At 43.4% G+C, this 13,889-nt stretch overlaps 1 protein-coding gene across 4 annotated transcripts in view; it reads right to left on the reverse strand.

Moving 5' to 3' along the window:
• Positions 1-13,889, reverse strand: part of nbeal1 (neurobeachin-like 1) — a 273,495-nt gene that overhangs the window by 113,768 nt on the left and 145,838 nt on the right. For 3 of the 4 annotated variants that reach the window (XM_072261344.1, XM_072261342.1, XM_072261345.1), the window contains 4 exons: positions 11,271-11,404; positions 7,735-7,894; positions 5,538-5,640; positions 5,213-5,369 (listed from right to left, as the gene is read on the reverse strand). In XM_072261344.1, coding sequence (XP_072117445.1) covers positions 5,213-5,369; positions 5,538-5,640; positions 7,735-7,894; positions 11,271-11,404 — 554 coding nt within the window. The remainder of the gene's footprint in view (positions 1-5,212; positions 5,370-5,537; positions 5,641-7,734; positions 7,895-11,270; positions 11,405-13,889) is intronic. The other variant, XM_072261343.1, reaches the window with a different exon arrangement.

Genomic DNA, 13,889 nt, shown 5'->3' on the forward strand with positions numbered 1-13,889 from the left:
GTTGTGACCGGGGAATTGGAAGTTATTGAAGAGGTGGAGGGCATGGGATGCATCCTGGATGTAGGTGGGGAGGGACTGAACTATGGGTGACAAAATGGAGTCCAGGTAGGCAGATACAAGTTCCGTGGGACAGGAGCAGACAGAAACTACGGGTCTACAGGGACAGTCGGGCTTGTGTATCTTTGGGAGGAGGAAAAACCGAGTGGTATGGGGTGTGGGAATAGTGAACTTAGCGGCTGAGAAAAGAAGGTCTCCGGAGTTGATAAGGGCGGTGATGGTGCGGGAGACAATGGTTTGATGTTTTTTGGTGGGATCCTGTTCCAGTGGTAAATAAGAGGAGGTGTCAGAGAGCTGCCGTTTTGCCTCAGTGAGGTAGAGGTCCATCCGCCAGACTACTACGGCACCACCTTTGTCAGCAGGTTTGATGGTGAGGTTGGGATTAGTGCGGAGAGAGTGGAGGGCAGTGCGTTCAGAGGGAGTGAGGTTGAAACAGGAGAGATGAGTGGTGAAGTTCAGACGGTTGATGTCTTGGCGATAGTTGGAGACGAAGACATCGAGTACAGGTAGAAGGCCCAGGCGGGGTGTCTAGGAGGAGGAGGAGGAGGAGGAGGGTTGAAGACGGGAGAAGGGGTCATCTGTAGCGAGAGGGGAATCCTTGCCAAAGAAGTAGGCTCGGAGACGTAGGCGATGGAAGAAGAGTTCAGTGTCATGGCGGGCACGGAACTCACTGAGGTGTGGATGGAGGGGGACAAAAGTGAGGCCCTTGCCAAGGACAGGACGTTCTGCCTCAGAGAGGGGAAGATCAGAGGGGATGGTGAAGACATGGCAAGTGTTGGGGCTGGGGTCGGAGGATGGTGAAGAGTGGGAGGTATCAGGAGGGAGAGGGGGGTTAAGATGTTCAGGGAGAGCGGGGTTAGGGGAGGATGAGGAATCAGAGAAATGGAGGGGCATTGAGGGGTAGAGGGAAGTTTTGGGAGTCGCGGTGAGGAAAGAGGGTAGTGGGGGAATAAGGTGGGTGGTGGGACCCAGCGGCAGTAGGAGCGGTTCCAGTTTGGAGAGTGTCGGGATCTCGGTCCGAGCTGGATTCGGAGCTGGAGGTGACAGAGCCTGTAGCCTGCAGGGCCCCAGAACTGAGGTCGGAGGTGAGTGAGTCCATGGCTCGCCGGGGGCTGGTTCCTCTTTTCAGGAGGCGGTGGTTCCTGTCAGGGTCAGAATCAGAGGCGGATGGGTCTTCAGCCTGCTGAAGGCCTGAGAAGTCCAGGTCCGAGTGATCGTGGGTCCAGGCTGGAGCCGGTAGTTGTCGTGGGCTTCAGGCAGGCGAGCTTGTTGTCCTTCCTGGACGCCAGGAAGGAGAAGAAACGGCGGTTGGAGGCGTGAATCTGGCGGAGAATGAAGTGTAGGAGAGGTCCATGGCAGATGGTGGACAGCGAGGCCCGGAGTGGTGGCAGGGAGAGGGACAGGGCCCTTAGGTACCTTCGCAAGGCAGTGAGCGTGGCGCAGAGAATCCAGCAGGAGCAGCAGTCAATGAAATGGAGGTACCTGGGATCCTCGCTGGGCCCAAACTGGGAAGCCTGGAACTGTAGCTGGAATCCCTGCGGTAACAGATGGCGGTGGAGACACGTTCCCAGGAAGGAGACGTGGCTGTGGTAGCGGGTCTGAGTCAGGATGTGGTCGAAGAGTCGGACAGAGGCGGAGATCACAGAGGGGGAGCAATGAGAGAGGGTCTCACTGAACTCCCATAGAAGAGAGGATTTAAATTTCTTCAGGGTAGGCATACTTCGAAGAGACTTCGCAGCGGAGTAACGAATCGTAAACACAAAATAATCTGCAGATGCTGTGATCAAAACAACACTTTCAGTGTTGGATGGAATATCTCTTGCAACCATTCAGGGCCCCAAACAGTCCTTCCAGGTGAGACAACACTTCACTTGTGAGTCTGTTGGGGTCATCTATTGCATCCGGTGCTCCCAGTGCGGTCTCCCCTACATCGGTGAAACCCGACGCAGATTGGGGGACCACTTCATCGAGCACCTCCACTCCGTCCGCCACAACAGACAGGATCTCCCGGTAGCCACCCACTTCAACACTGCTTCCCATTCGGATACGTCCATACATGGCCTCCTCTACTGCCATGATGAGGCTAAACTCAGGTTGGAGGAGCAACACCTCATATACCGTCTAGGTAGTCTCCAGCCCCTTGATATGAACATAGAATTCTCCAACTTCTGGTAATTCCCTCCCCCTCCCTTCCTCTATCCCTATTTCACTCTACCTCCTCCCCCAACTCCCTCATGGTTCCGCCTCCTCCTCCTACTACCCATTGTTTTCAGGGCTATGATGTCAATGCTTCCCCTCCCCCACCCCTTTGTCTTTCACATTACTGGTCTTTCAACTGAAACTAGAAGCATTCTTCAAATCCTTCCCCATCTTTCATTCTTCAGTCCTGACGAAGGGTTCTGGCCCGAAACGTCAACTCATCGTTTCTAACTGATGCTGCCTGACCTGCTGAGTTCATCCAGCGTACCGAAAGTGTTGCTTTGATCACAGCATCTGCAGATTATTTTGTGTTAAAGATATTGTGGGATCTGGTGATTTTTTGATCCTTAGGTTCTTTTAGGAGTCCAATAGTGAATGAAAACAATAGTTGATTTTAAAGTTTAAATAAAAAAAAACAGGTTCAGAACACATGAAATTAAAGAGAAGAGACTCAAGATAAAGACAAGAGGGCGATTTTTGCAGGGACTGACACTTTCATATGTAAAGGCAAATTCTTGCAATAAGCTAAGGGCCAATTAAAAGATACACCATCTCAGCAGGTGTGTCATGTGCTAACACTAGCCAATGAAAAATGAAATGGTGATAAACCATTATGTAACTGCTGCACTGCTTTGCCCAACAGGTGGAGACAAATCCACATATTGTGAAAATATGAGCTAAAAATGTTAGGAACTATAATTTTAGTCTTGCTAAAAAACCTTATTAATTCAACAAATAATTTGTTAAAAAAACTGATATCAGCAATATCAATGACATTGAAAGAGTACAGAGAAAATTTACAATGAAGTTGCTGGGACTTGAGGACCTGAGTAACAGGGAATGGTTGAATAGGTTAGGACGTTATTCCCTGGAATGAAAAAGGATGAGGGGAGATTTGATAGAGGTATACAAAATTATGACGAGTATAGATAAGATAAATATAAGCAGGATTTATCCACTGAAATCAGGTGAGAGGTCATGAGTTAAGGGCAAAAGGTGAAATATTTAAGGGGAATGTGATGGGGAACTTCTTCATTCAGAGGGTGCTGAGAGAGTGGAATGAGCTGCCAACAGTACACGGATGAGAAGGGTATGAAGGGCTATGGTCCAGGTGCAGGTCAATGAGACTAAGCAGAATAACAGTTTGGCACAGATTAGATGGGCCAAAGGGTCTGTTTCAGTGCTGTAGTCGTCCGTGACTAACTGCATCTGACGCAAGTTCACAGAATGTCATAGTAAAGATATGAAAAGAGCAGTTAAACCTTGGTCAAAGAGTTTATAGAACATCTTAAAAATGCACAAAGGTAGTGTTGGAGAGGTTTAGGCAAATCATTCTTGAAAGTCTTAAGGAAATCAAAATGTATACAGGAGGTTAGAATTGAGGGAGCACCGTAACATCAGGTTATAGGTTCTCAGGTTACAGAGTATGGTTATAGAGTCAGCGCGGATTACACGGTGAAGGATTTGAAAACAAGGACAGAGAACTTTAAAGTCCAGTATTGGCAAAAATATTTGTAACCATGACAGATATATAATTAGTAAAAATCATGAGATGGGATTAGCAGAACTGTATTTGACAGCATGTAACATACAAACCCACAAGAAAAAAGCTAGCAGAAGGTCACCAAGCCCATTAAATCTGCCCTGTCATTCAATGCTATCACAGATGATCTGTCCAAGCTTCAGCTCCTGTTAGATTATGAGAACACTCAGCCCTCTTTTATTGTCATTTAGAAATGCATACATGCATTAAGAAATGATACAATGTTTCTCCGGAGTGATATCACAGAAAACAGGACAAACCAAAGACTAACACTGACAGAGCCACATAATTATAACATATAGTTACAGCAGTGCAAAGCAATACCATAATTTGATGAAGAACAAACCATGGGCACGGTAAAAACAAAGTCTCAAAAGTCCCCGAGTCGATCGACTCCTGAGTCTCCGATAGCAGGTGGCAAAAGGGAGAAACTCCCTGCCATAAACCTCCAGGCACCGTCAACTTGCCGATGCCTCGGAAGCAGCTGACCACAGCCGACACTGAGTCTGTCCGTCCGAAAACTTCGAGCCTCCGACCAGTCCTCCGATACAGCCTCCCGAGCGCCATCTTCCGCTGAGCTCCTTCGACCTCGCCCCGGCCGCTGAAACAAGCAAAGCCGAGAATTTCGGGGCCTTCTGCTCCAAAGATTCCAGTTACCACACAGTAGCAGCAGCAGGGAAGCGGGCATTTCAGAAGTTTTCCAGATGTTCCTCCGCACTCTCACGTCCATCTCCATCAAATCAGAATTGTGCACGGTCCCCTATTTAACAGATAACAATCACCGGAGAGGCCGCGCGCGCTGCCGTCACTTCGCCATCTTCTCCTCCTCTGTTCTCAGATTAGACAGAATCCATATATTCATCTTTCAAAAAATATATCTATCTCTTCTTTAAATATCGTCATTAGTTCGCTCCCTATACTTCTGAACTCCAAAGATATAGATCTAACAGTTATACATGCTTGAGTTAGGATATCCTCATATCCCAGGAATTATTCTTGTGAATCTGTCCTGGATTCTCTTCAATCTTCATGTATCTGGTGTTATGAGTACCCGAAAAGTATCATCTCAAAGGGTGATGGTACCAGATTTAATAGGAGCTGACAAAATAGCATTGCATAAACACTTGAGAGACAGCTGCCTCCAGAGACATTGATGTAGTTGCTTTTTTATTGCCTCACCTCAGTGGTTTTGCCAGCAACATCCATATCCCATAATTGGGAAAAAAATTAGCAAATACCTGTACATGCATTATGGGCCAAATAGCTTGCTTTAATGCTGTAAGGTTTAATTATTTATAGATTCCATTAAAGGCTTCCACAAAGTCATGCAGCTGTTTCCACAACTTGGAGAAAATGAAAGATGACACATGAATGAGTGGGAAAGACAAGGAAAGGTTCAAAATTCTATTTCACCTGTTCCTCGTCATTAACTGCAGCAATGTATCCCATGATGTTCTGGAGCTCTTCCTGCGAGATCCCTTTGCTGATGAAATACTTAATTAGACCATAGAGGGAAGCTCGAATTGTCTTCATGTCATCTGCTGACAAGTCACTATCTTGATTTGAGCTGCTGAAAAAGAGTAAAAACAGAGTAAAAAGAGTAAAATAGGGTAACAAGAATAAAATAACAGTGCATTGTTTTTACTTGTTTTTTACTACATAGGAGCTGCATAAAGGTTAAATAACCTGTCTGCTAAATGACAATTGCAAATAAAATTGTAAAGGGAGCAGAACATACCTGTAACACATACGAATTGCATCAAGTAAAAACTGCACCCCATATCTCTTCCTAAACAGTTTCCTGTTGTCCTTAATGATGGTGGATAAATACTGAATGTGACCTAAAACAAGACAATGTTATGACTTTTCTGACAAGGCTACTGCAATAATGCCACAGGATTGTTAGAACAATCAGGAGATCACAAAACTCGATTCTCTTTATGGAAATGGTCATCCAGGGATACCTATTTACATAATACTGCTCAGACATTTAGCCAATAAGTGAGGAGTAACCCTTATCAAAGGTTTGGTAAAATGACTCCTGGACTATTTGGTCTAAGGAATGCATCTTCAAACTAACTTGACTTACGTAGGACTCAGCTAAAGCAGCAATTGACATAAAGCAGGGAGAAATCCTTAAGACTTATGTTAACCCTTATGTTGTTCTTCAGTTTCACAAAATTTAGTTTTCACCAAAAATACCACAGCGAGATGAAGTAGAATGTTTTCACTTGGTGAATCATGATTGAGAATGCACTGTTTGTGAGGGTGGTGGAAGCAATTTCACTGGGAACTATCAAAAGGAGCTGGATCTAAAATGGAAAGGGAATTAATGAATGGACTAACAAAGGGGATGGAATCAATATAATAATTCTTTCATAAAGTTGACTGAGAAATGATTGCATGGAACACTGGGCAACCGACCCGGGATAAATGACCCTTCATCCTCAATAAAAGTGATCTAATTCCAATTTCAGAAGGCCAGGGTGAAATTTTGTATTTTCTGTGCCAGCCAACCAGAACATATCTCAGCAAACAACTTTGGTCAAGTCAGATAGTATTTGTGCTCCAGACACTTTCCAGAATAACCTTGTGCTTGGTGCACATAGACATCTGCAGTTTGGTTTTTCATCAGAATTTTGGCAATGACTCCCAAATCATAATTCAGAGCCCATAGCTATATCTACTCAGTTAATAAGTGAACATCTAATATGTGAATACCTAAATATAGTCCATTCTTATTCAAACACAAGAACACCAGAAAGTAGGATGAGCTGGAGGAGATAACAAACCTCTCCATGCAATACCATCATGGCTGAACTCTCCTGGCCTCAACTCTTCTGTGCCAGTTTCCCCATATTGCTCAACTTTATGATCTTTTATTTATCTTAAATATTTCTAATGATCTGACCTCAGACTCACTACCAGTACTCAATGTTTTAAGAACAGCTCCTTCTTGCCAGCTATGAATCCATAAACACTACCTTATTATTCATCTTTTGCACTATTAGTTTTGTAATTTTAGTAATGTTTATGTCTTGCACTGTACTGCTGCCAGTAAACAACACAATTCATGACATAAGTTAGTGATAACAAACCTGATTCTTTGCACCTCAGTATGAAATGACTGGCCTCTTATCTTGTACAAATCCCCTTGCTCAAAACTCTCCCTCTAGTGAAAACATTTAAAAATTGCAGATTGGATCTGTAAGATTAAGAAGCACCTTTCTACATTTGAATAGTATGAGACTACTTTTGAATCCAATTCTGAATTATTAAGACACAAGGCCCATTCTGGAAACTGGAGTACGATGGTCAAGATGACATTCTAAAGATACTAACTTTCTGATGAGGCAGTCAGAGGTAGATTTAAAAGCTTTGTCACATGTACATCGCAACATACAGTGAAATGCGTCTTTTATGTCAACAATGAACAAGGTCGCAGGATGTGCTGGGGAAAGCCCACTTCCGCTGCCAACTTAGAACGCCCATAACTTACTAACCTGTACACCTTTGGAATATGGGAGGAAACCAAAACACCTGGCGGAAACCCACGCCATCACAGGGAGAACTTACAAATCCCTTATAGACGGTGGCGGAAATTCAACCCCAACTACTGGCACTGTAAAGCATTACACTAATCACTATGCCACTGTGTCACTCCATCTGATGGAAGTATTGTAGAGAACAGCAGAAGAGTCATCCTTGTTAACTTGACCAACATGTATTCCTTTTACCAAAACTACAAAAGAAAATCTAGCCATCATCATCTAGAGTGGGAATTTATTCTTCACAAACTCACTGTACTTTAACCGCTTACTCTGCAGATGTACTTCCGTTAGCTGTGACACCATTTGGGACAGGAGGCTGCACAGGACACCATGTTTAACTGCATGGTAAGTGACTTGTATCCATTATGATGGAAATGTACTTGCCTATTCGAAATGGAAAGTCTCCCCGGCTCCAGATTCGGAAGTCAAAAAGCAGATACTGATACATCTGATGCAGGAGCTGTGTATTCTTTTCTACGTTTGCTTGTTCAATTAGCAGCTGCACAGCCACCAACATGTTCACATCCACTAAACTATTTGGCATCTATCAAACAGGATATTTAAAACAAGCTTTTAACTTGATCGCAAGTAAAATGAGAAGTTACATAATATATCAGGTTATTATACAGAGCAAAACAGTGTGAAATAATAAGAGAAAAATAATCAGCAGTCAAATCTGATCAATCAAATCCACATTAGTTTCATGTAATTGTACGTTTAGCAGCTTGGAGATTAGCTCTATGCAGCAAATGGGGAACCAGATCTTGTACGAAAGCTAGACTGATTTCCCTGCATTCACTCATCCTGTAATCATATGATTTGCTCTAAGTACAAACTGTACCAATCATGAAATCTGAGCAAAGCCTGGTGTTGACTTTCTTTTTAAAAGGTAATTCTACAGACAAAAACAAAAACATTTATCAAATAGAAGATCTAAATGTTTAACTTTTGAGTATTTATTTAGAAACACAAGGAATTGCATCCAATGCCAGTACCACTAAACAATTCTGATTCATTTTTCTAGCCATTAAATGTTGAAAGCTTTCTATGGCAATCAGCTCATCAGCATGTCTACATTTATTGTAGCCAAACAAGGTACAGCACAGGAACGAGGTCTTTGGCCAGACCTGTGCCTCCACTTGGCCTGTATTCCTCTATTCCCTGCTTGTTCATGTCTGTCTAAGTGTCAGAAATTATGCATAAGGAATATTTGGATAAGTACAAGGGGAAAAAGGAATAGAAGGGTAGTGTTAGGTGAAGAGCGCGGGAAGAAACTGGGCATAGATTAGCCGAGCCAATGCTAAGTTAGATACCATATAATTCCATGTTTACTATACAATTATAATGGATATGTCATGTTCCCATAAGTGATCAGAGAACAGCCAGTTGCTTCACTATTTTACAACACAGGAAATAGTTACATTTCAAACTATAAACAAAAATGAAATACTGATGAGCCACAATTCGATTGAATGGGGGAACAAGTTGGACCAGATGAACAGCATACTCTGCCTGATATTTCAATTAGTTCTTTTACCAACTGGAAGTATCATCCCAGACTTAACTTACCTATATGTAGTGGTTGCATATATGCTAACTTTCCTTCCTAAGAGATTCAAGTTAATGAACTGTTTTTAAATAAACCACAAACTTCCTTAGACTCATACAGCATGGAAAAAGTTGAAGTTCATCGTCATCTGACTGTGCATGTTTACAACCAAATGAAACAATGCTCCTCCAGACCACACTGCATTCACAAAACACATCACACACAGCACATAAAACTAAATATCATCACAAATAAGTTAATAAAATATAATTCAAAGTGCATGCAGTGCACAGCACAGGTAAACAGTGAACAGCTCACTGTCCTAGCCTGAAGGAAGAAAGTGTTACCCAGTCTGGTAGTCCTAGTCCTGATGCTCCTATACTTTCTTCCTGACAGTGGTGGGTCAAGAGGATTGTGGGATGAGTGGCAAGAATCCTCGACAACACTTTGGGCCCTTCATTAATCATGTTCCTGGTAAATGTCACAAATAGGGGAGGAGAAATACCCCAGTGATCCTCTCAGTGGTGATTACTATCCTCTGTAGAGTCTTGTGGTCTGATGCCTTGCAGCTTTCATACCACACAATGACGCAGCCGGACAGAACACTCCAATAGTGCTCCTGTAGAAAGCTGTTAGAATGAGGAACAAGAGCCTTGCATGCCTCAGGCTCCTAAGAAAGTGTAGATGCTGCTGTGCCTTCTTGACTAATGAGATGGTGTGCGAATCCAGGCTAGATCATCCATGATGTGCACACCAAGGAACTTTGTGGTCTTCACTCTGTGCAATGGAAAGCGGTCAACTTGCATCTTCCTGAAGTTCACAACCATCTCCTTTGTCTTGTTCATGTTGCGATTCAGGTTGCTGTTCTCACACCACTTGAGAAGCCTCTCTACCTCCTCACAGTATAGCAAGTCACCATTGTTGCTGATGAGGCCAACCACTGTTGTATCATCGGTGAAATTGATGATGTGGTTTGTGCTGGATCTGGCAGTGCAGTTGTGAGTCATCAGCATGAACAGCAGTGGACTAAGCACAAAGTCCTGGGGGGCACCAGTGCTCAGCATGATGGATTTGCAGCCCATCTCAGCTACGCTGTCCAAGATAGCAATCGAAGCTATCCCATAAGCATGTTTGGCCCATATCCATCTATCTATTTCTTTGCTATCCATGTATCCGTTAAATGGCTTTTAAACGTTATAATTGTACCCATCTCTATCATTTCTCTCTGGCAGCTCGTTTCATAAACCTACCACTATTGTTCCTCGGGTCCCTTTAAATTTCTTCCATTTCACCTTAAACCTATAGCCTCTAGTTTTAGACTCCCCTACCCTCGGAAAATATGCCCCTCATAATTTAATAAACTTCTAGAAGGTGGCCCCTCAGCTTCCTTTGCTCCAGGAAAAGTCCCAGCCAATCTGATCTCTCCTTATAAATAAAGTCGACCTGGCTGGTGGCGTAGTGGCATCAGTGCCGGAATGCGGGAAGAAAGGTCCCCAGTTTAAATCCAGCCGGCTCCCCTGAACGCTTTCCATCCGTGCTGGGTTCTGAGCTGGTGATCTCTTTGGAAACTCACCCAGCAGAAGGCAATGGCAAACCACTGCTGTAACTTGCCTCGTACGTGATTCCCCACTACGTCAGAGAGGCACGGAGGGAAATCGTCCGCTAACCGGAGAAACTCCAGATGTGACGTACCTTTCCTTTCCTCCTCCAGTTCAGGCAAGTCCATGAAATATTTTTTTTAAGCACCCTCCCCAACTTAATCACATCCATCCTAATGTTAATCTGCACTTGGCACTTTTCTTAAAGATGTAAATGTCCATTCTCCCACTCTGGCATAGCTCAATGAAAGTTTATTTTCACTGGGCTATCATGTTAACTCCTACAACATGCAGTCCTCAGCTGAAAGGAAAATTCTCATACATTCTTAAAGTAGGACCTAGGATAAATCTTTTCCTGCCTTATGCTGACCACTCCTGGAATGTGCAGGACAGCAAATGACTGATACTTCACAAGAGCATACAAACCAAGAACAGATATAGAGTCATTTAGTCACACAAGTCTGCTCCAACATTCAAATTAATCAACAAGGATGAAATGCTACCCTGGCAGCACCTTTCTGAGTAAATCTCATAGATGTTGACTTACATGGATACTAAAAGAAGTGAACATTCTTTCAGATGAAATGATTGCACGTTGAATGGAAATGTTCTTTATTCTTGTTTAATATACATTGGTGGAATATGACTGCATATTGCTCATCACATTCTTCAACTTTCGAGTACTATGACATACTTCATTTAAATCAGTAACCACATCAATGCCAAAAACAAAGAATTTCCACTAGCAAATTCGACAAAAGACACAACCCTACCTTTTGCAATAAGGCACCTAAAGTGGCCACTCCATGGGAATGAAGCATGTTCTCCTGATTGATGGGATGCCTTCGTAAAAAATGTTTTATTGTCAAAAGAAAAGTAGCCACAGGGTTCTTCTCCAGCCGGGCCTCTGTAAATTACATACAGGTACAATAACACAGTAGTGACAGCAACAGTTTTTTTTTAATCCATATTACCTATGAAGAGACAAATTCTTTCATCCCAGGAAGAATTTGCTTATTTTATTGAGATACAGTTCAGAGTAGGCCCTTCCAGCCCTTCGAACAGCTCTGCCCAGGAACCCCGATTTAACCCTAAGCCTAATCACGGGACAATTTACAATGACCAATTAACCTACCAACCAGTATGTCTTTGGACTGTGGGAGGAAACCCACAAGGTCATAGGGAGAATGGTACAAGCTCCTTACAGACAGCTGTGGGAAATATTTCCTTCCTTCTCCCAGTCTCCTACAACCTACTCCACATCCCTGGAATGTTTACAAGTCTCTGTACCTTGGCCATATATTGATTTAAATAGAGAATGGAAAACACAGATAAGGCCACAAAACACATGAGGGGATGAATGTGAATTAACACAAGACCTTATGCTGCAGTTTGGAATAAAGAACAAAGTTTTGATAAGCGATGGGGCAAGACATGACAAGTGAAAGGTGGGTCCAGGTGACAGAGAACAATGGAAATAGTGACAGAGGCTGGGAGATGACGGGTGGATTTCTTTTTTTTTAAATGACACCAAAGCAAAGTTTTACTAGACTTCAGTTATATATGCAAACACGAGGAACTCTACAGATACCGGAAATTCAAGCAACACACATCAAAGTTGCTGGTGAACGTAGCAGGTCAGGCAGCATCTCTAGGAAGAGGTACAGTCGACGTTTTGGGCCGAGACCCTTCGTCAGGACTAACTGAAAGAAGAGCTAGTAAGAGATTTGAGAGTGGGAGGGGGAGATCCGAAATGATAGGAGAAGACAGGAGGGGGAGGGATGGAGCCAAGAGCTGGACAGTTGATTGGCAAAAGGGATATGAGAGGATCATGGGACAGGAGGCCTAGGGAGAAAGAAAAGGGGAAGGGGGGAAAAACCAAGAGGATGGGCAAGGGGTATAGTGAGAGGGACAGAGAGAGAAAAAGGAGAGAGAGAGAGAAAGAACGTGTGTATATAAATAAATAACGGATGGGGTACGGGGGGGTGGGGCATTAGTGGAAGTTTGAGAAGTCAATGTTCATGCCATCAGGTTGGAGGCTACCCAGACGGAATATAAAGTGTTGTTCCTCCAACCTGAGTGTGGTTTCATCTTTACAGTAGAGGAGGCCGTGGATAGACATATCAGAATGGGAATGGGAGGTGGAATTAAAATGTGTGGCCACTGGGAGATCCTGCTTCCTCTGGCGGACAGAGCGTAAGACACTTCACCTGTGAGTCGGCTGGGGTGATATACTGCGTCCGGTGCTCCCGATGTGGCCTTCTATATATTGGCAAGACTCGACGCAGATTGGGAGATCGTTTTGCTGTACACCTACGCTCTGTCCGCCATCTCCCCCTCCCCCTCCCACTTTCAAATCTCTTACTAGCTCTTCTTTCAGTTAGTTCTGATGAAGGGTCTCGGCCCGAAACATCAACTATACCTCTTCCTAGAGATGCTGCCTGGCCTGCTGCGTTCACCAGCAAATTTGATGTGTGTTGCTTCAGTTATATATCACTAGCAGTGTGAGACTGTAGTTACAAAAAACTAAACTGGAATAATCATCAGTACATTTAAGAAACCGGGTTAGATTCTTTCAAGGTAAGGATACAACAAATACTGGATGTACAGCAGCAATGGATACATTTATTATAATGACAAGACCAATTTTTGAACATTGATACCCAGATTAATAAATTCTTTACCACAAACCTTTGCTGAAATCACTGTCTAAGAAAAGTAGGGATTTAAGTGACTGCTCCAACTAGGAAAGTATCAAAGGGCACAGCAGCCAAGTGGCAGGGAGACAACGAAATACAACAATATAGTAAGCCTATTGGTTGTGTTTATATGCTGGATTTTATAACTGTAAGACAAGTTTCCTACATGGAACCTTTGCTGAAACGCAACACTCATTTGCCAATGCCAGGGATTTCTCCAGGGTCCAAATCCACATTCTTCCATCATCCAACATCACCAAAAAACAAACAATTCTGCATCTTAAGGATACTGTTCATGAATTATTTACAGAATGCTAGGGAACTGAATTACAGTCAACTGAAAACAAGTCACATTGGCAGGCAGTCTTGTGACTCCCATTACCCACAATGTTATACCATTCTGCTGGTGTTATTATCTCACCTGCACCTAACACTTATCAGCATTTATTGATGAAAAGAAAATTAGCTATCTCAAATGCGAGAAAATCTGCAAATGTTGAGAAACCAAAGCAACACACACAACAGGAAATCTGCAGATGCTGGAAATTCAAGCAACACACATCAAAGTTGCTGGTGAACGCAGCAAGCCAAGCAGCATCTCTAGGAAGAGGTACAGTCAATGTTTCAGGCCGATGTCCTTCGTCAGGTGTGAGAGGGAAGGGAGGAGATGCCTGAATTAAACATTGGGGTAGA

This window comes from Mobula birostris, chromosome 6 (assembly GCF_030028105.1).
Source record: "Mobula birostris isolate sMobBir1 chromosome 6, sMobBir1.hap1, whole genome shotgun sequence".
Lineage (NCBI taxonomy): Eukaryota > Metazoa > Chordata > Chondrichthyes > Myliobatiformes > Myliobatidae > Mobula > Mobula birostris.